Genomic DNA, 23,859 nt, shown 5'->3' on the forward strand with positions numbered 1-23,859 from the left:
GGTATGGCGTATGCCAAAACTAGACCCTGCGTTGGCCGCCGACACTGCGGCAGTACCGGGCGACCATCACGGAAGGACATTGGAGGCGGATGAGGACGGGGACGGAGGCTAACCAACGGTGGTCGGGCGTCCTGCACGTATGCGCAAGGTGGCAGATGAATCGGGGACGTGGGTGATTTGCGCAGGCCTTCGCGTGCGACGTGAAGCCACAACAGCCGGACGAGTCTGACCCCGTCCCAGCGGATTTGACGATGGCGTGCGGCTGAGGAAGGGGCGCGGAGGCGCAATCCCAGATCCGGCGAGGTCCGAGCGCAGCGGCAAGCCGGTGACCCCCACGGGGCGGTGATGCGGGAGAGGGAGGACGAAGCTAGAAGCGGGACTGCAGGCTTTGGAGGATGTGTGTGTGTGTGGGGGGGTGGCTGAATGAGTTCCGCTGCCATCGGCAGGCTTTGCTCATCGTCGTTTGCCGGTGCGGCGAGGGGAGGTTGCTGGAGATTCGGTGGCGGCGGCGTAGGGTGCCCGGCTGAGCTGCCTCGGAGAGACGACACGGGGGAAATAGCTTTTTTCACCTGCAGAGAGAAGTTATTTTGTGCTCCAGCTAGTTGTCGATAATGGAGGTTGTTGTATTTGCATTTTTGGTTTACACGACTCCCATTTTGCGTTCTGAGATAACTTTTAGTAGGATGTCATACGACCCTGTTTTGAGAATTAGTAATTGATTTTCAAACAGCATGTTATATTCTTGGTCTAGGAGTTATTTAGCTTCTTTATGGGTTTTCTTCGGGAGTTTGTGGAAGGAGTTGGTACTTTCCATTTCAGTAACACTAAGTGGTGTTTCTTTCTTTCTTTCTTTCTTTTGGAATCAGGTGCCAATTGTACCATATGGTGGGGCTACATCAATTGAGGGACATACGTTGGCACCTCATGGTGGTGTTTGCATTGACATGTCTTCAATGAAGGTAAATATTAAGATTTATGATCAACAGCCATGTAATCATAACATTAACAATGATGTAGATGAACTCGGTATGAATAAATCGAAATCTTACTCTAATGCCTAAAAAGTGCTAGAGTACTTGGCTCATCTATTTTACTATATTTTGTTATACCAAGCAGGCAAGCACTTTCTTAGCAGTGAGCTATATACATGCAGGATACGATCTGTTAATTTCATACTGTATATTTTAATGTATCACAAATTCATTGCAGAAAATCAAATCTCTGCATGTTGAGGATATGGATGTTGTAGTTGAACCAGGAGTTGGATGGATTGAGCTGAATGAATACCTGAAACCCCATGGTCTCTTTTTCCCTCTTGACCCAGGCAAGCTCCTTGTTTCCTTTCCCCTTCCAGTTTTTTCTGTCCATTTACCTTTTCAACCGACGAAGTGAAGTATTCCCCACTTGTGCCAAGAAGTCCTGGGTTCGACGCAGCCTCTATGCATTGCTCTGCGCAGGGGTAAGGCTTGCCTCGTATCCTTCCCCAGACCCCACCTGGTATGGGAGCTTCTAGCACTGGGTCTGTCCTTTTTTTTACCTTTTCAACCGACCATGTAAAATCCAGATTGACATAACCTGATATGAAATTATTCAATCATCAAAATCAATAAAAAGGCCATCATGGAGCAAGATCCAAACAGATCAATCTTGTCCAAAAAAAAACCCTTTCATCATGCCCTTTGTTCCTATGTCCTTTGCCCTTTCATATTCAGTGTAACTCGACTACAGTTGAACAGCAGCTTTGTTTGCAACTGACTTCTGTAGTGTAATTGCATCTTCCAGACATTTAGGTGCAAAATCCAGATTGACATAACTTAATAAATTATATTCAATGCAACTCGACTGCAGTTGAACAGTGTAATTGCACCCTCCAGACATTTAGGTGTTATGTACCTTCTGTCCTAGGGAGATAATTATGCATGTTTGTAGTACTCAATAGTTGCACTGAAGTTCGATCATCTTTCTGGGTCCACTAAAATAGCATCAGCGGTTGCTTGCTTTTGCACTAGTTTAGTGGCGTAGCTTATCTACATTGGTCTGATTTACAGGACCTGGAGCCACTATTGGTGGAATGTGCGCTACACGATGTTCTGGTTCATTAGCCGTGAGGTAATTCTCCATATAATTTCAGGCCACTTTTTGGCTTCTACAGTGCATCTGTAACCCCATCCGCACAAAGAGGAAGGAAAACCATTACGTGCACGATTCACCTGTTTATCTGTTGTATTCTTATGATACTTATGTTAGATGGCTTTGATGAATTTGCTTCTTAGTTTGTAGGTATGGAACTATGCGGGACAATGTTATCAATCTTCAGGTCCTTTTGCTATCCTCATTATTTCCCCATATACTGTACATTTGACTAAGCATACAAGTAGTGATCTTTTATGGTACATCAGGCTGTTCTACCAGATGGCGACGTTGTCAAGACCGGTTCTCGGGCTCGAAAGAGTGCAGCTGGGTATACAAGAACTGCTCCTGTTTCTTAAGATTAAAAGGCTTCATTTCTTCGGGAGTGAATCTTAGTTGTGCTGTGCTGCTTGCTTTTCCCATAATGTCTACATATTATATATATGAAGTTATACATCTGTTGCTGCCATTAGTATTGACAACTTTTTTTACTTTCCACCATGTTGAATATCAGATATGACCTAACTCGGTTGATCATTGGAAGTGAAGGGACTTTAGGGGTAATTACAGAAGTGACTTTACGACTTCAAAAGCTTCCATCTCATTCCGTGGTAGGTCTTCTGTTTTGATTTATTCGCTGTCGAAATAATGTTTTGCTAACAATTCTTACTGCACTTTGTATACTTGATTGTTAAGTTTTAACAACTAATCTGTTTCTCTGTTTAGGATATACACTCTTTATGTAGCACATCCTGTGGAGAAACACCATTCTTCATGCCGTATTTGAAGCAGCACAAAGGTTGTGGAGGAGCAACTCCACCTTGCTGCTACAACGTGTACAGCACAAGTGTTGAAGGAACAGCTTCAACGTGCTGTGCTAGATATCGCTCTAGAGGCGAATGTAGGCCGATAGGGCAGCAAGAGTTCAATCCAGAACTCCTAGGGCACAAGGTCTACTCCAAGATCTTAGATAAGAACAACAAGTTCAATTATAGGTAGTGGGTAGTCTGGGTACAAAGTAGAGGTGAGGACCTCTATTTATAGGGCTTTGGGAAGCCTTCACATACTTCTACTTATAGCTGTTATTTAGGATTCACCATTCTACTCACAGCTCCTTATAACTAGAGAGCTCTAGAAACAGCAGGTAGGGTAAAGAAAAGAAAAGAAATACTAGACCACAACAGAAGTATCTAGAAGTAGCCAAACAGATTTGACATATGATTATATTTTCATTTTCCTTATCTATTGTTCCTCATCAGTATTACTATGACTTAACTCCTATCTTGCATCTTAGGAATGGAAACAACTTTTGTATGAACACAAGATATTTTCTTTTAATAGTCTATCTTATCCTGCACTCGATAATTACATTATTCGGAACATTTCTATGTGATGTTCTCCCTATGTTCCTAACAAAATGTTTATTGGCTTAATGTTCTATGATATAAAATTTGGGAAGTGTTTTTTTCCGGGAAAACACAAAAGCTTTGCATTTTGATGCATTGGTAGAAGGAAAGAGTTTGTACAAGCCCAAAGAAGGTCACACTCAGAGTTACAACACACCGCCGTCGTCCCTAGGCTCCACCTCAGCCCTGTAGCACAACCTGGAGGCCTCTCACGCCCGCCGACACCCATTGTCTGGCTTCCTCTTGGATCTTACCAACGAGGGAAGGCAAGCTAAGGGGAGCGTTGTCGAAGATAATGCGTTGCGATGCTTCCAGATGCACCGTGCCACCAACATGATGGCCGGGGATGTGCCCTTCTGAGTCTGAGGAGAGGCTGGTGTTGAAGTGTACATGTGGATTGCCTAGCCCTTTCCATCAGTTCGGCCTTTTGGTTGTGTTGGCTAGCGCATGAAGCTTAATATGCTATCAGAGATTAGGTTATATTTTTAGCACGCGCAAGTCGTGCTGATCCGATTTTTCGCGATGCCGCCATCTTCCTCTGGCCAGCTCGCGCTTTCATAACATGGTATCGCAGCCTAAGGTCTTGAGTTCAAGTCCTGGCTTTTGCGATTTATCCAAAAATTGTTGCTGCCCCCTCTGTGTCCACGTATAGGCCTCTTGAGTCATACCTCTGAGTCTATTCACGTGTTGACTTCCCGCGTCACACGTGAGAGGGGGTGTTGAAGTGTATATGTGGATTGCCTAGCTCTTTCCATCAGTTTTGACTTTTGGTTGGGTTGGCTAGCGTATGAAGCTTAACAGCTGGGACCGAGTGGCCCATTCAATGCCACCAATCCACGTAGTCGTCCTCCGCATTGGGTGTCTTGCCGTCGAACGCAACCAGGAAAGAACCTCGTGCCACACCACGTGCGAGAAGGAACAAACAGTGAGGAGATGAGCCATTGTTCCTCCGACTGATCATAAAGCACGCAACACGGTGCATGCTGAAGGCCTCGGCGTGCCAGGCTCTCAGCAGCCCAACAAAGTTCCTGGCAGGCAAGCCACACGAAGAACTTGACCCTAGGTGGGGCCCAAGTCATTCAGTTAAGCTTCCACGAACTTGAACCGGCTGCCCCCCCCCCCCTAGAACAAGATGTCGTAGCAGCTCTTGGAGGAGTATTGCGAGTCCAGGGTCCAGCGCTATTGGAGGACATCCGGCAAGGTGGTAAGCTGCATTGGCACACCAACCACTAGACCTCGATATACTGCCAGAGTGCCAACGGGCTCAGGCCCCTCTGATATCCGAGATCCAACGGCGGCCAACCAAGGCATTGCTGACGGTCCGGCGCTTCCTGATGCACTCAAGACCAACGTTAGGAGCTCAGGCGCAATCTCAGAAAATGGCATGGCCATCGAGCCAGCGATCCTCCCAGAATAAGGCTGAGGTTCCGCCACCAACCACCATCCTGGTGGATGCGGCCCATTGTGGCGAACACCTCACACTCATCGCGGGAGAATTACAGGTCGAGGCCTCTCCCAGGGCGGAGGAGTTCAGTGCACATCCTGATCCTTAGGCTGGTCGCGGCCCTGCTAAGGTCCGGAACACCAGCCCCTAGGTGAGGCGACCCACCTTCGCGTGGGACGCCCTCCACATGGGAAGGCGGTCCGCAATCCTGCAAGTTATAACATATAAACCGCAACACGGCTATTCTTACAATGCACCAGTATTCACGTCGCCACAACATTCATCTTGTTTTGCCATTGCTAGTAGCAAACCATGTACCATTTTCAATGTTAGAAGTTTTGAAAGAGTAATGGACATGCATAGGATGCCACCTTATTCATCTAGCTTTGTCGACCTTTTTTTGTAGTTCTTTCTGCGTCTTCATTTTACCTATGAACTCATTCCTCCTAAATGCTCTCTATATTCAGGTTGCTATGTGCAATTTTCAAACGGTTAAGGATGCTGCTGATGTTGCTATTGCATCAATGCATTCTGGCATACAGGTTTGTCCGTATCCTTCCGTTTTTCTTTCATTGCTATGACATTTGAAAAAATTGTAAGTCAGATATGAAATAATCGACATCCTTTCCATATGGACTGAATGTTCATATCTCCATGCTCGTATTTGTGTTAAGAGTTGTGTCGAATATAGTGTACAAAGTAGGTTACAGTTGGACTTGTAGTTTGTATTGTGTTTAGATAGGATATGGAGTCGTGTCCTAGTAGGACACTTGTATCCTAGGCCTCTCATATATAGCGAGGGTAGACACACGAAGTATTGTAACCTATGCCAACATAATAGCACAGGAACGCAGGGGAAGCCGGCGGCATGTGGCGGCGTCCAGGGCGACCGGGTGCGGTATTGTAGCGGTGTCATGGGGAGGAGCGCCCATAGTCAGGCCCCAGGGATGTAGCTGTTAGAGTATTATACTAGATCATGAAGACACGCGTTGCCGCGCCCGCCCATATTGAGGAAGTATAGAGGTATGCATTATGATGGTTGACACAATGAATTAATTATTCAAGAATCACAATATTAGCCCAGTTCATCTTAACAATCTAGGATAGCACTCCCTTCTGTGAAATGCCAAAGTTGTTAATATATCATTTTAACATTGGAGAAGGTAAGACATCATATTTGCCTACTTTGAGAAGCCATCGCCTATGACCGTATCATGCGTTCTTTTGTGTTATGACAATGACATTCAACGCACATGATGAAGTAGACGTCAAACTTGGCAAATAAAATATCCTCGCAAACTGAATGGCAATTTCATCTGGTATTAAAACAGATTAAAACTAAATAATTTTCTACGTAAGCCAAAATTAAAATTATTCATGCTCATAATTACCCAAACAGACCCGCACTAATATTGACCCAGGCCATTTTATCATGATTCGACCCATCAAGCATATTCAACCCATGCGGCCATGCCTACTCATTTTAGACTAATTAAGTTCATTTTAGACTAATTAAGTTCTTTAGGTAGAACAATTATAAAATGTTGATAGCAGTGGCAAAGGAAAGAACATAGGCATAAGAGTTATTCGGTCTTACATACCCAAGCCGTACCAAAGAAACTAATCTTCATAGGTTCAGCTTATGCCAGAGACAGATTATATGAAATCCGAAACAAAGAGAAGGAAAGGGAGCAGGCAAAACGCAAGTGCCTGGCTGAAATAAAAACCAAACAAATCGCATGGAATGCAGCACTAAACTCACAGTAATAATAGAGAGAACAAAGATGAACAAAGGGCAATAATTTGTGAATAGTCGCACCTGTCCGCCCGCCATGATCGCATAGCTGGCTGAGGTTTACTGTTTTTTAATTGGGTTTGAAGCACACCCCTTGAGAAATTCGTACAGGAAAACTCCAATGAACAAGCACTGCAACCCTGTAAGAAGGAATAGAAAATTAGTTCCATAGATACGAAGACATGGAGGAGTGTGCGTCAAACCCAATTAGGGAGAATGAAAGATTGTAGTGACACAGCGGTGGTGTGTGCTGCCGCCACAGCCGCAAAGGAGGAGATATGTATGTCACTCTTGCGCTGACGAGGATTCTGGTGCAGCGGTCGCCTCCACCTCCTCGCACCAGCGAGATGCCGCCGTGTTATCTTGCGTCGGTAAGACGTACGTAGCTCCTTGATGCTGCAGCGTCACTCTTGAGCCGTTCACATGGCCTCCTCCTACTGATCGCCCGCCTTGGCTACAGCCAAAGCTCTCTCTCTCATTGTCGCCGCATCCATGATTCATGGACAATCACCAATAAGAACAGCTGGGGTTAGCACTATGAACTTCGAGGACATAGGGAGGTGAAATCAAAACGTAGGGTTGCGCTTACGATGGACTGTTATTGGAGGAATACCGTCGACCTGGACTGGAGCCGCCGCCGGTTTCAGGGCAGCAGATGATGAAGAACCTGGGCCGATCGGGATGACAGGAAGTCGGGACGATCGAGCCTCGCGGCTCTCGGTGTAAAAATTTGACGGTTCACGAGAAGGCTCCCAAGTCGATCCTCGGAGCAGCGGCCCGATAACGGGGTAGGGCGACGGCTAAAAAGGCCCACGAGGGCCGAACGATCTTCAGCGTTAAACAGTAGATCGGATGGTCCAGAACGTCAAATCGCTGTGGAGGGGCGTTGGTGGCTGAGTTTTACTGTTTTACAATATATATATAGCCATGTAACCTTTCGTATTTACCCTATTGTATAAGGGGTTTCCTGCATATATTCCACACCTGTACATGTATATATATACTGGCCTATGGCCTCCTGGAAATACAAGTTGCATATTTCCTAACATGGTATTAGAGCTAGGTCAATTTTTTGCATGCTGCAACTCGTGCCATTGATCCGTTCCTGCCGCCGGCCGCTGGGTTTTCATCTGCCCGCCTCGCCCCGTGGTCTTCCTCTGTCCCTCCCGATCGATCCGATCGCGTTGAGCCGCCGTCTTCCGTTCCCTCACCAGGTCTCCTGATCGAACCGATCGCTCTGCCCCGCCCCGCAGTCGGGCCTTGGGCCTCTGGTCGCCATCGCCCCGCAGTCGGGCCTCTCCCGATCGCGCTCGCCCGGGCCTCTCCCGATCGATCGCTCCAGTCACCAGATCGCCCCGCCACCAACCCTCTGGATCGATCGCGCTCGTGCACTCCTGGTTCGCTCCAGCCACCAGATCGCCCTGCCACCAACCCTCTGGATCGCCTTCTGCTCTGGAGCGGCGGCCACCAGCTGCCGATTTTCGCCGCCCTTGCCGGATTCTGCCGCTGATCTCCGTCGTTCTGCTGCTGGTTGTGTCTTCGTACGCTACCTCACGACCGAAAGCTGCTGTCGCCTGCTTGTTGACGAAAAAAAAATGTCTACACCGTCAGGCTATGTCGCAGTTCCTTGCTGTCCGGTGATCTTTGATGGCACTAACTACATGGAGTTTGTTGGTTTCATGCGCATTCATATGCGTGGCATTCATCTTTGGGGCGTTCTTTCTGGCGAGGTCCGTTGTCCGCCTTGTTCGGTTGCACCTGTGCCCCCTACTCCGCCGACGCCACCGGTTATTGTTGCCGATGCTGATCAAGTTGCGAAGGATGCAGCTAAGCTTGCAGATGACACTGCCATACATGCTTATGATGAGCAGGTTTCGACTTATGAGGAGGCTCTTCAGACTTCATATGAGGCTCTTTCTGCTTACACTCAGTGGCTTGATCAGGATGCCCGTGCCGCAACTGTTCTCACTGCTAGTGTTCTGCCTCAGTTTGCCTCTGAGTACTTGGGGCTCCCTACCGTATCTGAGATGTGGACCCGTCTTCGTCAGCGCTATCAGCCCTCTGGTGATGCCTTATATCTGTCTGTGGTCCGGCAGGAACATGCTCTTTAGCAGGGTGACTCCAGTGTTGACGATTTCTATGCACAGAGTTCTGCTATCTGGCGTCAGCTTGATTCTCTCCGCACTGCTGGTTGTCGTACTTGTCAGTGTTGCCAGGCTGTGCGGGCTGATTTGGAGTTTCATCGTGTCTACGAGTTCTTATCTCGGCTCCGTAAGGAGTTTGAGCCCCGGCGTGCTCAGTTGTTTGCTCGTGGTCGTATCTCCCTCATGGAAGCGCTTTCTGAGATTTGTGCCGAGGAGACTCGCCTACGTGGTGCTGGTCTACTTGAGGTTCCCTCTGTGCTCGCTGCTCGAGTTCCTATTATGTCGCCTGTTGCACCGACCCCATCCCGCTCCAGTGCTCCTCCGCTCTTACCTACTCCTACGGGCGGCCAGGGTCGGTCTCGTCCTCACTGCGGCTACTGCAATATGGATGGTCATGTTGAGTATCAGTGCTTCCAGAAGAAGAAACACCTGCGTAAGGCGCGATCATCAGCTTCAGGGACTTCTTCTTCTACTTCGACATCTTCAGCCACCGCCTTGACTGAGCAGGATATTCCGCGACTTAAGCGTCTGCTTACTGCTTCTGGTTCTCCTTCGACGGGTACTGCAGCTTCTGTGGCTGATGCTTCCCGCACCGAGCAACCACCCTCTACACAGTTAGGTACATCCTCGTGGGTTCTGGACTCCGGAGCTTCTTTTCATATGTCTTCTCATTCTTCACATTTGTCCTCTCTTAAATCGCTTGATTTTCCTATTCATGTACTCACTGCTGATGGTACTCCTCTTTCTGTTGCTAGTCGAGGCACTCTTATCACACCTTCTTACTCTGTTCCTGATGTTGCTCATGTTCCTCGACTTACCATGAATCTTTTTTCTGCTGGTCAACTTACTGATTCTGGTTGTCGCGTCATCCTTGACGTTGACTCTTGTTCCGTTCAGGATCGTCGAACGCACACTTTGGTTGGGGCTGGCCCTCGCCGCTGTGACTCTCAGGGTCTTTGGGAGCTAGACTGGCTTCATGTTCCTTCCGCTGCCACCACTATCGCCAGTCCATCCGCTTCTGTCGCTTCAGCTACCGGCTCCTTCCAGCAGTGGCATCATCGACTTGGTCATCTTTGTGGGTCTCGCTTGTCGTCATTAGTTCGTCGAGGTCTTCTGGGGTCTGTCTCAGGAGATGTCTCTTTAGAGTGTCAGGGTTGTAGACTCGGCAAACAGATTCAGTTACCTTATCCTACTAGTGAGTCGGTGTCTCAGCGTCCTTTTGATTTAGTCCATTCTGATGTATGGGGTCCGGCACCCTTCGCTTTGAAAGGGGGCCATCGATACTATATTATTTTTATAGATGATTTCTCTCGTTACACTTGGCTTTATTTTATGACTTCTCGCAGTGAGGTTCTTTCCATCTATAAGCGTTTTGCTGCCATGGTTCACACTCAGTTCTCTTCGCCTATTTGTGTGTTCCGTGCTGACTCCGCTGGCGAGTATATTTCCAAGATGTTGCGTGGTGTTCTTGCTGAGCAGGGCACTCTTCCTCAGTTCTCTTGTCCTGGTGCTCATGCTCAGAATGGCGTGGCTGAGCGAAAGCATCGCCACCTTCTTGAGACGGCTCGTGCGTTGATGATCGCCGCTTCTCTTCCACCTCATTTTTGGGCCGAGGCTATCTTCACCTCCACCTATCTCATCAACCTTCAGCCGTCCGCTGCTCTCCAGGGTGGTGTTCCTTTCGAGCGTCTCTTTGATCATTCTCCTGATTATTCGATGCTTCGCTTGTTTGGTTGTGTTTGCTATGTTCTTCTTGCCCCTCGCGAACGCACCAAACTGACCGCTCAGTCTGTTGAGTGTGTTTTCTTAGGCTATAGTGATGAGCATAAGGGCTATCGTTGTTGGGATTCCATCGGTCGTCGGATGCGTATTTCTCGTGATGTGACTTTTGATGAGTCTCGTCCCTTCTACCCGCGTCCATCTTCCTCGACCTTTTCAGTGGAGGATATCTCTTTCCTCACTTTTCCTGACACACCTATCACTCCAGTTGAGCCCTTGTCTCTCCGTCCTGCTCACTCTACTTCTCCAGATCTTGCCGATTTATCGCCACCATCTCCCACGATTTCCTCACCTCGCATGTCACCGGATTCTGCACCTTCATCCCCGGTGATTTCTTCGTCTCCACCTCCTGATTCTACCTCGGCTATTTCTCCTCGTATTCTTTCATCTTTTCCTCAGTATTACACTCGTCGTTCACGTAATGTGGATGCGTCTGCTGATGTCCCGTCCTTCTCATCTCAGCCTACCTATGGCTTGCGTTCCTCGTCCGCTTTCGCCTGTTGATCGCCTTGGTTTTTCAACCGCTAGTGCTGCTGTTCTTGAGCCGACTTCTTGTCGTCAGGCTGTTGTTCATCCTGAATGGTAGTTTGCGATGGCAGAGGAGATTGCTGCTCTTGAACGCACTGGTACATGGGATCTTGTTTCTCTTCCTCCAGGTGTCCGTCCCATCACTTGTAAGTGGGTCTATAAGGTTAAGACTCGCTCCGATGGTTCTCTTGAGCGTTACAAAGCTCGTCTTGTGGCTCGTGGTTTTCAGCAGGAGCATGGTCGTGATTACGACGAGACTTTTGCTCCTGTGGCCCATATGACCACTATTCGTACACTTCTTGCCGTGGCTTCTGCACGCCACTGGTCTGTATCTCAGCTTGATGTTAAGAATGCTTTTCTTAACGGTGAGTTGCGTGAGGAGGTATACATGCAGCCACCACCTGGGTATTCTGTTCCTGATGGCATGGTATGCCGTCTTCGTCGCTCTCTCTATGGCCTTAAGCAAGCCCCCCGTGCCTGGTTTGAGCGTTTTGCCTCTGTGGTAACTGCCGCTGGTTTTTCAGCGAGTGCTCATGATCCAGCATTGTTTGTCCACCTTTCTCCACGTGGTCGGACTCTTCTTCTTCTCTATGTTGATGACATGATCATCACTGGCGACGACCCCGAGTATATTGCCTTTGTAAAGGCCCGTCTTAGTGAGCGGTTTCTTATGTCCGATCTTGGACCTCTTCGCTACTTTCTTGGGATTGAAGTCTCTTCTACCTCTGATGGCTTTTTTATATCCCAGGAAAAGTATATACAGGATCTTCTTACTCGTGCTGCTCTTACCGATGAGCGCATTGTTGAGACTCCCATGGAGCTCAATGTTCACCTCCAGAGAATCGAAGCCTATTTCAACGGGAAAAAGTGGGTGACGTGTGGTTCGGACTGGAGCCCAGTGGTCTGATGGAAGCGTGAAACTCGTCATCGGTCGGTGATGATTGATGGTACTCTGCAGTGGGGGTTGAGCAGTGTGGGTTCGTGACCTTTGAGACTCGACCGGGCAGAGGCTCGACGTGGTAATAGCGGCGTGACATGCGGTATGCATGGGACATGGAGACGGGTCAGGGCTCTTGTGGTCATGCATGTGGTGAGACAACTGTGAATTTGACTCGGGATGACTACAAGCAACGGTGAAATTCTTTCAAGTTTCAGACAGACGGTCAAGGAAGGGTGGTGATGTTGAGTTCAGGTAACTTTTATGTGTGACACTCAATATGTTAGTTGTTCACTTTCATGCAGGTTAGTGATCAGTGCGTGATGGCATTCGATGGATACTCTAGAAGTTGGGAGCACAAACTCTAGAGTAACAAGGAACTTAATTTTGCTCGAGTGTTGACTGTGGTCAAGAAAAGAAGGGACTACAAGTTGCAGGTGGAGTCATATGGAGTCTTTGAAGTAGCAGCGGTGCTCATGGGATAAGCTCAAGTCCAATGTACATGAAAGTTTGACACATGGACGAATTCAAGGTGGTGGAGAATATTCGCCAAGGTGGAGTTTGTTAGAGTTGTGTCGAATATAGTATACAAAGTAGGTTACAGGTGGACTTGTAGTTGTATTGTGTTTAGATAAGACATGGAGTCATGTCCTAGTAGGACACTTGTATCCTAGGCCTCATATATAGCGAGGGTAGACACACGATGTAACCTATGCCAACATAATAGCACAGGAACGCAGGGGAAGCCGGCGGCATGTGCCGGCGTCCAGGGCGACCGGGTGCGGTATTGTAGCGGTGTCATGGGGAGGAGCGCCCATAGTCAGGCCCCGGGGATGTAGCCATATCGGTGAACCTCGTTAACAAATTTCGGTGTCGTGCTCGTGTGATTGCTTGGTCCTCGGATGATCGATGGTATGCCTCGGATTTATTCTAACAATTTGTTCATGTGACATAATTTGTCCGTTGCACATTAAGTGGCCGTCAATGGTGGTGTTCGATGTTTTTTGTGGACTATTGTGGGTGTTAGCTTGACTTCAGTTGAAGTGCTTGAGTAGAAGTTACATTTGTTGAGATGTATCAGTGGGTAACCAAAATTTAGTAAGGTTGTTGTTACTTGTTGGCTAGTTAGTTACTGATACTATCTTTTTCTGCTTGATTAGGTCTCGAGAGTGGAATTGTTAGATGAGGTTCAGATAAGGGCAATAAACATGGCAAACGGTAAAAGCTTGCCTGAAGTGCCGACCTTGATGTTTGAATTCATAGGGACAGGTAACCTAACTTGCACTTTTATGCCATTTATATTGTATTATGCATCTATGGTGGCAGTCCTGAGTTCTAGTAGTACAATCTAGATAAATTTGAAATATGTGCACATTCCTTAAATCAGTATCTAGATTGATGATCAGAGTCACATGATATGTACAAGGAATTATGCAAGTTGCCACAACGGTTCAAACTGCGAAGTTTTATGCATGCAACCACCCAAATACACAACCCAAGAAGATTTCACTACATTAAAAAGAAGATAATACTACAAAGAGGAACATAAACATAAAAATTGCTTAGATTTTGCAGGCATATTGACATAACTGACAGATTCATTTCCATGGTCTTAATTTTGTATCTATAATACTAATAGTTTGTGAATTTGATGTTGTGTGATTGACAATAACGGGTAAAGAATGACACTATCTACTATACCATCAATATATTGTTTTTGTATTCTAGGTTATAACTTAGCATATACTCCCTCTGTCCTATAATATAAGATGTTATTACAACCAATGTACTCATATATTGGTTGTAATAGCATCTTATATTATGGGACGGAGGGAGTAGTTTCTACTTTCTGGTGTACATATACCTCTTGCGATCTCTCTATTAAAACTAAATTCACTTTGTGCACACTACTTTTTAGTAGACTCTAGACAATTTTCAGAAGTGATACCATAGCTCATGCTTGTGGTCTACAGCTGTTCCTTATCTTGGGGATGTAATTAACACATATTCAGTAATTTACTATTGTCTTCTGTTGGTTGTTCACTTGCTTGGACAAGTCACTTAAAAGCTCTTCTTAAGCTGCAAACATTCCTTCAGCTTACACATCAAGAACTGGCTGATCTTCCTTTTCTTTGTTAATCTCTTTCCATTGCAACTATTCAGAAGCATATGCACTTGAACAAACACTGTTGGTTCAAAAGATTGCTGCAGAGCACCATGGTTCTGATTTTGTTTTTGTGGAGGAGCCGAATGCTAAAGAGGAACTGTGGAAGGTCAGTCATCTGAACTTGTAGAGCTAATCTACAGATGTTTCGTTGTGCCGCATGATTGTGCACAGGCCATGCAATACCAGTGTCATACAGTACGACATTATGTTCCCTGGTTTCTGGAGAATAGTAGTACTGTGATATATAGGATATTTGGTCTTGAAGCATATTTTAATGGCATTTTCCTCTATGTGCAGATCAGGAAGGAGGCACTTTGGGCTGGGTTTGCCATGAAACCTGATCATGAAGCTATGATAACGGTTTGATTGCTTGCTCAGTATTTGATATCACTATAATCATCACCTTTTTGGTTGGTTAGAGATAGCTAGTCTCTAGTGGCATGCATCATATACCATTATGTTTACCTCCTTAGTTGTGAATCTTGGCGTTTGTCAACATGCCCCAATGTAACCATCATTTGGCAAAAATATGGAATGTGATCCAATTTTAGTTCACATTGGTACTTAGCGAATAGCAACGGAATATCTTATCAGTTATGTAAAGGCCTAAAGGGTAACTGGCGCCGCTCTCTTCTCTTTGTTTGAATCAACATATGGCTTTTTTGTCCCTTGGTGGTAAATGCAGATCTTGTCAGCTTCATAATTTTTTTAATCTCATCTGCTCACAGAGATCGGCCAATGGTCATTATGATTATTGTAGCCTTATTATCTGTCGGTTTTCAGTGGATGAACTGCATCAAGTCTTGTAAATTCTAATGCCGCCCCAATTGTTGTTCATGCAGGACGTTTGTGTTCCATTGTCTAGACTTGCAGAATGCATATCTGTATCTAAGCAACTACTTGATGCGTCACCATTGACTTGGTACATATTCTCCCTTACGCAGTACCTAGGTTTTTCCCACTTTGTTATCTGTTGTAGCTAGGAAAGCCATGGCCATCTCTTTTGTATTAGATTTGTATTTATAGGAGAGCAGGGCAGTTTGAAAATTCGAACTCTTGATGAAGTAGCATGCGATTCTTACCGCAGCTCCAGCATGACAGTACAGTATGCTATCCTTTTAATTATCCAGGAGGACCTTCTCTCTGACTTGTGCATGTTTTCAGTTTGGTTATCGCCCATGCCGGTGACGGAAATTTCCACACAATTATCCTATTTGATCCAAGCCAGGAGGAAGAGCGAAGGGAAGCAGAGAGACTAAACCATTTCATGGTTCATACTGCTCTGTCCATGGAAGGTACATGCACAGGAGAGCATGGTGTTGGCACAGGGAAAATGAAGGCAGGTGACCTATGACCTCTTTATCTTATCAAGGCCGTGATTTGTTTCGAATTTCCACATGAGTCATCAACAAGTCAGCACCCATGAGTGTGACAAGTGACAAGTGCTTTGGTGTGTGCATTGGCAGTACCTGGAGAAGGAGCTGGGGATGGAGTCACTGAGGACGATGAAAAGGATAAAGGCCGCGCTGGATCCCAACAACATCATGAATCCAGGAAAGCTCATCCCACCCCACGTCTGCATCTGACCAAGCAAGTGCCTGATTCCATGGCAGTGGGTTCGGTTGTTCAAGTTTGTCGTGGTGCCGCCACTGAATGCGTCCATGAAACATTTGGATCTGTTACAGCCTTACCCGAGGACACCAACACATACTTCATGAGTTACAAGTTACAACTTACAGTACCCGGCCCGGCCCGGCCATACTGAATAAAAGGACCAGGACGTTGTTATCTCTTGGTGTTATTTGTACCAATAGTAGTATACATGCATGGCACCGTTTACTGGGCCTGCTTCACATATTAACATACCTCCAAAACACGAGGGAGTGGTTTACATCCTGGTTTCACAAAATAGCGTTCTTGCTCTATACTCTTCTTGTAACAGTCATATATTCCCTCCGTTCATAAATATGAGATGCTTTGGATATTTCGAATATGTACCAAACACAAACTGAAATGAAACGTGTACATCTAATTCAAAAAGTTACAACATCTTGTAGGAGTATATGTGAATTGAGGGAATACTTGTATTACAAGCTCCACCTATGGACGCTGTATTTATTGCGTGACGGCAAAGCCTTGTCCCCTAGTGCCGGCCGCCGGACCCCGTCGATGGCCTGCACCAGCACGGCCGGCCGAGATGACGACGACAAACACACAACTCCACCTGGTGCAGCGCACACGTCGCGTACTCCACTGAACCGGGTCTATATCATCACCTCGCACCTGGCAAGTCCCATCTCACCACGGTTCACTGCTATAATGGCTTCCGAGGACTCTGCCGCGCCCGTCGTCGTGGACGACTGCCGGGGCGTGCTGTTGGTGTACAGCGACGGGGCCGTGGTGCGCAGGGATGGGCCGAGCTTCGCCACGCCGGTGCGGGACGACGGCACCGTGGAGTGGAAGGACGCCGAGTTCGACGCGCCCCGCGGGCTGGGACTCCGGCTCTACAGGCCGCGCCAGCGGAACCAGCTCCTACCGGTCTTCTTCTACTACCACGGCGGCGGCTTCTGCATCGGCTCGCGCACCTGGCCCAACTGCCAGAACTACTGCCTCCGCCTCGCCGCCGAGCTCGGCGCCGTCGTGGTCGCCCCGGACTACCGCCTCGCCCCCGAGAACCGCCTCCCCGCGGCCATCGACGACGGCGCCGCCGCCCTCCTCTGGTTTGCTTCGCAGGCCGGCCCCGCCGGCGACACATGGCTGACCGAGGCCGCCGACTTTACTCGGGTGTTTATCTCTGGTGACTCCGCGGGAGGCACCATTGCCCACCACCTGGCCGTGCGTTTCGGCTCCGCGGCCGGGCGCTCTGAGCTGGGCAACGTACGCGTCAGGGGCTACGTCCAACTCATGCCCTTCTTCGGCGGCACGGAACGGACGAGGTCCGAGGCGGAGTGCCCCGACGACGCGTTCCTCAACCGCCCGCTCAACGACCGCTACTGGCGCCTCTCGCTGCCTCCCGGCGCCACGGTCGACCACCCGGCCTCCAACCCGTTCGGGCCGGACAGCCCGGCGCTGGAGGCGGTGGAGCTGGCCCCGACGCTGGTGGTGGTCGGAGGCCGCGACATCCTCCGTGACAGGGCCGTGGACTACGCCGCGAGGCTGCGGGCGATGGGGAAGCCGGTGGGGGTGAGGGAGTTCGAGGGGCAGCAGCACGGCTTCTTCACCATCGACCCATGGTCCGCCGCGTCTGCGGAGCTCATGCGCGCGCTCAAGCGCTTCATCGACACCGACGGGCGCTTCGACTAGATCCGTTCCATCGCCTCCGACTCCTCAGTCTATGTCTTTCTGCTGCTTTACCAAGTCTACAGATGGCATTGCAATACCAAAACTCATGAAATTACGGCAAAAATGATAAATTTGACCTGTAGACAAAAAGAATTCACAAAATAAACTGTTTTTGAAAAAATTTCACTCCACTGACTCTTTCATGTAGCGCCCAACAATAAGTCATCACACTATACAGTGCAACGCCTGACTGACAGACGCTATACACCTAACCAGCGTCCAAACCTAAACTGCCTGAAAATTCTAAGTTAATGTGCAACGCCTAAGGGCTAGACGCTACACTATACAGTGCAGCGCCTAGCACCTAGGCGCTACACTGATGTCCAGTTAATTAGTAAAAAGATTCGCATTAAGCAGCACGAAAGATCCAAACAAGCACACGACGCTCATGCATGCAGTACGTTGCTGTAGGCCCTACGAGGCTGTGGCCACGCATGCACGCACACGGTATGCATGCACGTGGTTTGGTGATCTGTCGGTTGCGTGTAGTGCGTCGGTACAAGGTTTTGCTTTGTCCCTTGTATAGCTGTTAGTGTAGCGCCTAGACTCTCGACGCTACACTATATAGTATAGCACCTAATTCTTAGGCATTGTACGCTGACTTAGAAATTTCCAGGCATTTTAAGGTGTGATAGGCGCTACAGGCGTGTAGCGCCTGTCAGTCAGGCGCCGCACAGTGTAGTGTGGCGCCTGGCTGTCGGGCGCTACACAAAAGGATCAGCGGAATGAATTTTTTCTAACAACAGTTTACTTTGTGAATTTTTTTTGTCTACATGTCAAATTTATAGTTTTTGCCTGAAATTACACCGAGGCAAAAGATAAGCTCCCACACGGAACAAATATATCGTCTTGTTTCAGATTTTCTCAAAGACCCATGGAATGTACTCATGTTTGCTTTCAAAGCTGTAGATCGAGAGATTACACAAGATTTACTGGAACATACGGCTAAACACCGGAGAAGCAAACCTACATCACCACAACACTGAACATGCGGCATCACTGTTCCAAGCAAAACAGAACAAAAATTAGGCTGGAGATAATTAAGCATCTGGAGAACTAAAAGGACAACTAGCTGACTGGCTCTGCCATGATTCAAATACTTAAGTCAAAATGCAACAAAGTTTACAATCTACCAACTAGAGCATACAACCTGGACACAAGATGGTGCAACGCCACACAAGTTTCATGTTGCTAGAGCATCTTTAGCAGACCCCGTATAATGCCTTGACCTGTAAAATAACTGTCAAAATACGGGTTCACGCGGAAAATGCTGCCCGATCAGATACCGCAAACGCGTCCGACCCGTAAATTTTTTTTGCGGGACGCGGCAAAAGTCCCGCCCCAACCCGCGAAAACGCGGGTACTCCCCCTCGCCCCGTCGGTGCCCTGTATATGATAGCGGTTGGGGGGGGGGGGGAGGCATTTCAGCCCGCGCTTTTCCCCCACCCACCGCCGCCCACAATTTTGGCCATACCAGCTGGCGGGATCACACCGACGGGCCGCCACACGCCCGAGATTCGCCCGAGATTGTCCTCTACCACTTCCCCCTACCTTTTTTTTAGAGAAAAGGCCAAAGCCCGACTTTATAAATAAAGCCACATGGCAGCGTCACGAATACCCAAGGTTCACACAGTCTCAGAAACACAAAGAGAAGTTAAATAGACCCAAATTCCTAACGAAACAGGCAGCTGCCAAACACGGCACGCAGGCCGGGGAGAGAAGGAGACCTAATCCCGCAAACTACAGCACCAAGCTTATACGCCATGATTCGTCCCGGAGATCTGAGAGGCTGAAGCCCGAATTTTGGCGATGAGCAGGTCCAGGGCGTCCCGATCTGGCTCCTTAGTCAATAATCTCCACTGCTGCAAGAATATACATGATTTGAAAAGAACGTCAGCAGAGCCCAACATAAGGCTCCCAAGCCAACCCAGAATGCCCTCTTGGTGACCCCTACCAGAGATTTGGCTAGGGTTCTAGTGTCTGCGAAAGAGGAGGGATCCCAGGAGACCCGAAGCCATGATCTTACGCAAGACCAAACTAATTTGGCAAGAACACAGTTGAAAAAGATGTGATTAGAGTTTCCCACTACCTCGTGCGACCGGATAGTTGCAGATCGGCGACTGTTTGCCTTGGCCCCCGGATTTGGTGTTTTCGGCCACCGGTGGCTACACCAAGCCATGGATTGGTCGGGGAGCACCCCGCACAGCCCCGACAAAGCCCTAGCGCCGCATGCAGGTACTAGTCCGTCCTCTAGCCGTCATCGTTGGTTTGCTAGCAAGTAGTCAGCCGGTTGTCGCCCGGGCTCGGCGCTCGCGCAGCGGCTAGCCGGCTCGCCGACGCCGCTCATACAGTGCGACGACTGCATGCAGAAAGTGGTGCGGCTAACATTTAGCACGTCGAAACACCCCGGATGGGTATTCTTCAAATGCGAGAACGACAAGGTATGTTCTTGTTTTCATTCGGCTTTGTCAACCTATTCGGTTCAATTTCAATAGCTTATTGAGATGGTCATGGGTGCACAAAGACGGATGCTTATTTTGGTTTTGGGAAGAAAAATACATCAACTTATTGATAGAAAGAAACTTAATAGACGTTCGTGCACTAGTTGGTAGAATTAAGGCTAATGATGCGACTGCATGTGCAATTAGAGAAGAAATTAGATGTCACGCCCTCGATGCGGCTATATCTCCCACGTGTCGAAGCACGACTTAGAGGCATAACCGCATTGAAAGCAATGTCGCAAGTGAGGTAATCTTCACACAACCCATGTAATACATAAGGGAAAGATATACATAGTTGGCTTACAATCGCCACTTCACACAAATACATGAATAAAGCATTACAACATCCAATACAATCAAGGTCCGACTACGAAACCAAAATAAAAGAAGAACCCCAAAAGCGACAAAGGTCCCCGATCGACCCCAACTGGGCTCCACTACTGATCAACTAGAACGAAACAACACAAAAGACAAGATCTTCATCGAGCTCCTCCTTGAGCTTGGTCGCGTCGTCTGCACGGACTCATCGGCACCTGCAAGCTGGTTTTGGAAGTACCTGTGAGTCACGGGGACTCAGCAATCTCGCACCCTCGCGATCAAGACTATTTAAGCTTATGGGTAAGGTAAATGTATGAGGTGGAGCTGCAGCAAGCGACTAGCATATCTGGTGGCTAACCTGTTTGCAAAAGAGAGCGAGAAGAGGAGGCAAAGCACGATCGTGAAACTATGATCAAGAAGTGATCCTAGAACAACCTACGTCAAGCATAACTCCAACACCGTGTTCACTTTCTAGACTCCGCCGGAAAGAGACCATCACGGTTACACACGCAGTTGATTCATTTTAATTAAGGTCAAGTTCAGGTTTTCTACAACCGGACATTAATAAATTCCCATCTGCCCATAACCGCGGGCATGACTTTCGAAAGTTCAAATCCCTGCAGGGGTGTCCCAACTTAGCCCATGACAAGCTCTCATGGTCAATGAAGGAATAGACCTCCTCCCGAGACATTCCGATCAGACTCGGTACCCGGTTCTACAAGACATCCTTGACAATGGTAAAACAAGTCCAGCAAAACCGCCCGATGCGCCGACATCCTGATGGGAGCTGCACATATCTCGTTCTCAGGGCAACACCGGATAGGTTAAGCTACGAGTAAAATCAGCCCTCAAGTTTCCCCGAGGTGGCCCCGCAGGCTGCCCATTTTGGACCAACACTTAGACAAGCACTGGCCTGGGGGGGGGGGGTTAAAATAAAGATGACCCTTGGGCTGGCCTAACCCAAGGGAAAAAGAGGCTAGGTGGCGAATGGTAAAACCAAGGTTGGGCCTTGCTAGAGGAGTTTTATTCAAAGCAAACTGTCAAGGGGTTCCCATTATAACCCAACCGCGTAAGGAACGCAAAATCCGGGAACATAACACCGATATGACGGAAACTAGGGCGGCAAGAGTGGAACAAAACACCAGGCATAAGGCCGAGCCTTCCACCCTTTACCAAGTATATAGATGCATTAATTAAATAAGATATATTGTGATATCCCAACAAGTAAACATGTTCCAACAAGGAACAACATCTCCAAGTTCCAACGAGGAACAAAACTTCAATCTTCACCTGCAACTAACAACGCTATAAGAGGGCTGAGCAAAGCGGTAACATAGCCAATCAACGGTTTGCTAGGACAAGGTGGGTTAGAGGCTTTGTTCAACAATATAGGAGGCATGATAAGCAAGTGGTAGGTATCGCAGCATAGGCATAGCAAAAGAGCAAGCAACTAAGCAAGCAAAGATAGAAGTGATTTCGAGGGTATGATCATCTTGCCTAAAATCCCGCAAGGAAGAAGAACGAGTCCATGAAGCAGACAAACGGACGTAGTCGAACGGTTCCTCACAAACGCGACGTTACCGGAAACAACCCGAAGAAGCACACCGGAAAGAAGCAGACAACATAGTAAACAACCACCACATCAACAAAGCATGATGCACAACCAAGTATGATGCATGTCCGGTTTAATGAGGCATGGCATGGCAAAGTGCACAAGCAATCCTACAAATTAAGTGGAGCACAATATGCAATGGGTTGCATATTGACGGAACACCACACCAATTATTTAGTTCGAATCTCGTTTATGTACCCAACAATATTAAATGTTGTTAGCATGGCAAGGGGTGAAACATAACAAAACTATACCATCTAAACAATTTAAATGGGGCCGGATATAACAAACAACCAATCCGGTAAATCCCCATATGCATTTAGCAAATTGATGGAAACAACAAATATAATCATTTTAAATGTTGTTATTATGATGCGAATGACATATGCAAGTTTTAAGCAATTTTATGAAAATGTTGACATGAGCATGTTATGAAGCATTTATCACCGTAGTGGAATAAAGGGGTGCCACGACAACGAATCCGAAAGTGATGCCACGGCAACATATCGGTTCTGGTAGCTCATGGAGATACCGGTGCAAAAGAAAGCGTGCGGATGTGCGAAACATGCTAGAGATGGTGGGGTGATCCCGACTACCGGGTTCCCACGAGTTAGTGGCATGGAAAACGAGTGACAAATCAGACACGGTGCAAACGGTGCATCTCATACATCACACAACATTCGTTCACGGGCGTCGTCTCGGGTTATACCTTCAAAGCGTGCAAACGGGACGGTTCGAGTTCGTCGAGGGAAGTAGTCGTTCCGCGATGGTAGAAGAAGTAGTGGTACAATTGGTCCTCGCCGGTAGTGGTACACGTTCGTTTTAAAGAGGTACTTGACGCATCCGAGGTTTCCGAAGGCGACGGTAGTGGAACTTGGTGAATCCGAGTTTCTCGGAGGTCATCATCAAACTTGGTCAAATACACGATGTGGGTAGACTTTCACTTGATGTCTTCGGCGATGGTAGTTGTACACGGGTCTTCATCCTCGGAAGTAGTGGTACACGTTTTCATAGAGGTTCGGGGTCAACGACACGGAACTTGACGTCCACGAGGTCTTCAAGGGTCGACGGTAGTGGTACTCGGTCGTTTCAAAGAGGTACTTGGGGTCTTCGAACTTGCCGGTCTCGTTCACTTGACGGCGGTGGACGAACTTGACGGTCCCCGTCGTCCTGGTACTTGGCGTTATTCCCTATTCAGGGTCGAGCTTGACGTGTCGGCCTTCGATGGAGGCAGGAGCGGGGTTTGACGGTGGAGCTCGGGAGCAAACCCCAACACAGAAGACCACAGGAGCTCGAGGCCGCAGGGTCACGTGCAGGAAGCGGAGCAGGGTCGAGCGGCGCTGGAAACGAACCTGAAAAAGGAGAAGGGCGGGCAGAGCTTGCCGGGGGCGACGTGCGGGTGCAGAGGCGGCCATGGCTGGCGAAACAGCGAGGGGGAGGCAGATGGCGTCGGAGCAGGAATGTGGTGCGGCGACGGCAGAGGCACGATGTTGGTCGTGGTCACCAGCGCGACGATACAACACGGACGCCGTGTCAGGGAGGCGGCGAGCTTGAAGCCGAATGGAGGGAGGAGGAGGCGCGGGCGCGAGGAGGTGAAGGAGAGGGCGGTGAGGCCGAAGGAACTGACAGGGCTCGTCGGCGGTGGCGCCATGGAGAAGGTTGCCGTCAGGGGCGGCGTCGGGCGCGCAGGTCTCCTGGCATGAGGAGCAGCTCCGCTCCGGTGGCGAGGGAGCCCTGGCCTGGACGGCGTCAAGAG

General features: G+C 48.3%; 3 protein-coding genes across 6 annotated transcripts in view; all 3 read left to right on the plus strand.

Annotated features, from left to right (window-relative positions):
- LOC119354553 (D-lactate dehydrogenase [cytochrome], mitochondrial-like) overlaps positions 1–16,314 on the plus strand; it is a 19,066-nt gene extending 2,752 nt beyond the window's left edge. The window contains exons 5-18 of one of the 4 annotated variants that reach the window (XM_037621270.1): positions 867–959; positions 1,210–1,324; positions 2,049–2,109; positions 2,281–2,317; positions 2,400–2,461; positions 2,645–2,741; positions 2,857–3,081; positions 5,448–5,522; positions 13,324–13,432; positions 14,327–14,436; positions 14,628–14,690; positions 15,173–15,252; positions 15,495–15,673; positions 15,797–16,314. In XM_037621270.1, coding sequence (XP_037477167.1) covers positions 867–959; positions 1,210–1,324; positions 2,049–2,109; positions 2,281–2,317; positions 2,400–2,461; positions 2,645–2,741; positions 2,857–3,081; positions 5,448–5,522; positions 13,324–13,432; positions 14,327–14,436; positions 14,628–14,690; positions 15,173–15,252; positions 15,495–15,673; positions 15,797–16,095 — 1,605 coding nt within the window. In that variant the 3' untranslated portion in view covers positions 16,096–16,314. The remainder of the gene's footprint in view (positions 1–866; positions 960–1,209; positions 1,325–2,048; positions 2,110–2,280; positions 2,318–2,399; positions 2,462–2,644; positions 2,742–2,856; positions 3,082–5,447; positions 5,523–13,323; positions 13,433–14,326; positions 14,437–14,627; positions 14,691–15,172; positions 15,253–15,494; positions 15,674–15,796) is intronic. The other 3 variants (XM_037621271.1, XM_037621272.1, XM_037621273.1) reach the window with 3 other exon arrangements.
- LOC119354555 lies at positions 7,626–10,732 on the plus strand. The gene is made up of 2 exons (XM_037621275.1): positions 7,626–9,538; positions 9,817–10,732. Exon 1 carries the CDS (start codon positions 8,423–8,425, stop codon positions 9,416–9,418), a length of 996 nt encoding a protein of 331 aa, XP_037477172.1. The 5' UTR covers positions 7,626–8,422; the 3' UTR covers positions 9,419–9,538; positions 9,817–10,732.
- A 3-nt stretch (positions 16,315–16,317) lies between the features above and the next one.
- LOC119354554 (probable carboxylesterase 15) lies at positions 16,318–17,798 on the plus strand. Its single transcript, XM_037621274.1, has one exon. It carries the CDS (start codon positions 16,323–16,325, stop codon positions 17,631–17,633), a length of 1,311 nt encoding a protein of 436 aa, XP_037477171.1. The 5' UTR covers positions 16,318–16,322; the 3' UTR covers positions 17,634–17,798.
- Positions 17,799–23,859: the final 6,061 nt, after the last annotated feature.

Source organism: Triticum dicoccoides, chromosome 2A (assembly GCF_002162155.2).
Source record: "Triticum dicoccoides isolate Atlit2015 ecotype Zavitan chromosome 2A, WEW_v2.0, whole genome shotgun sequence".
NCBI lineage: Eukaryota > Viridiplantae > Streptophyta > Magnoliopsida > Poales > Poaceae > Triticum > Triticum dicoccoides.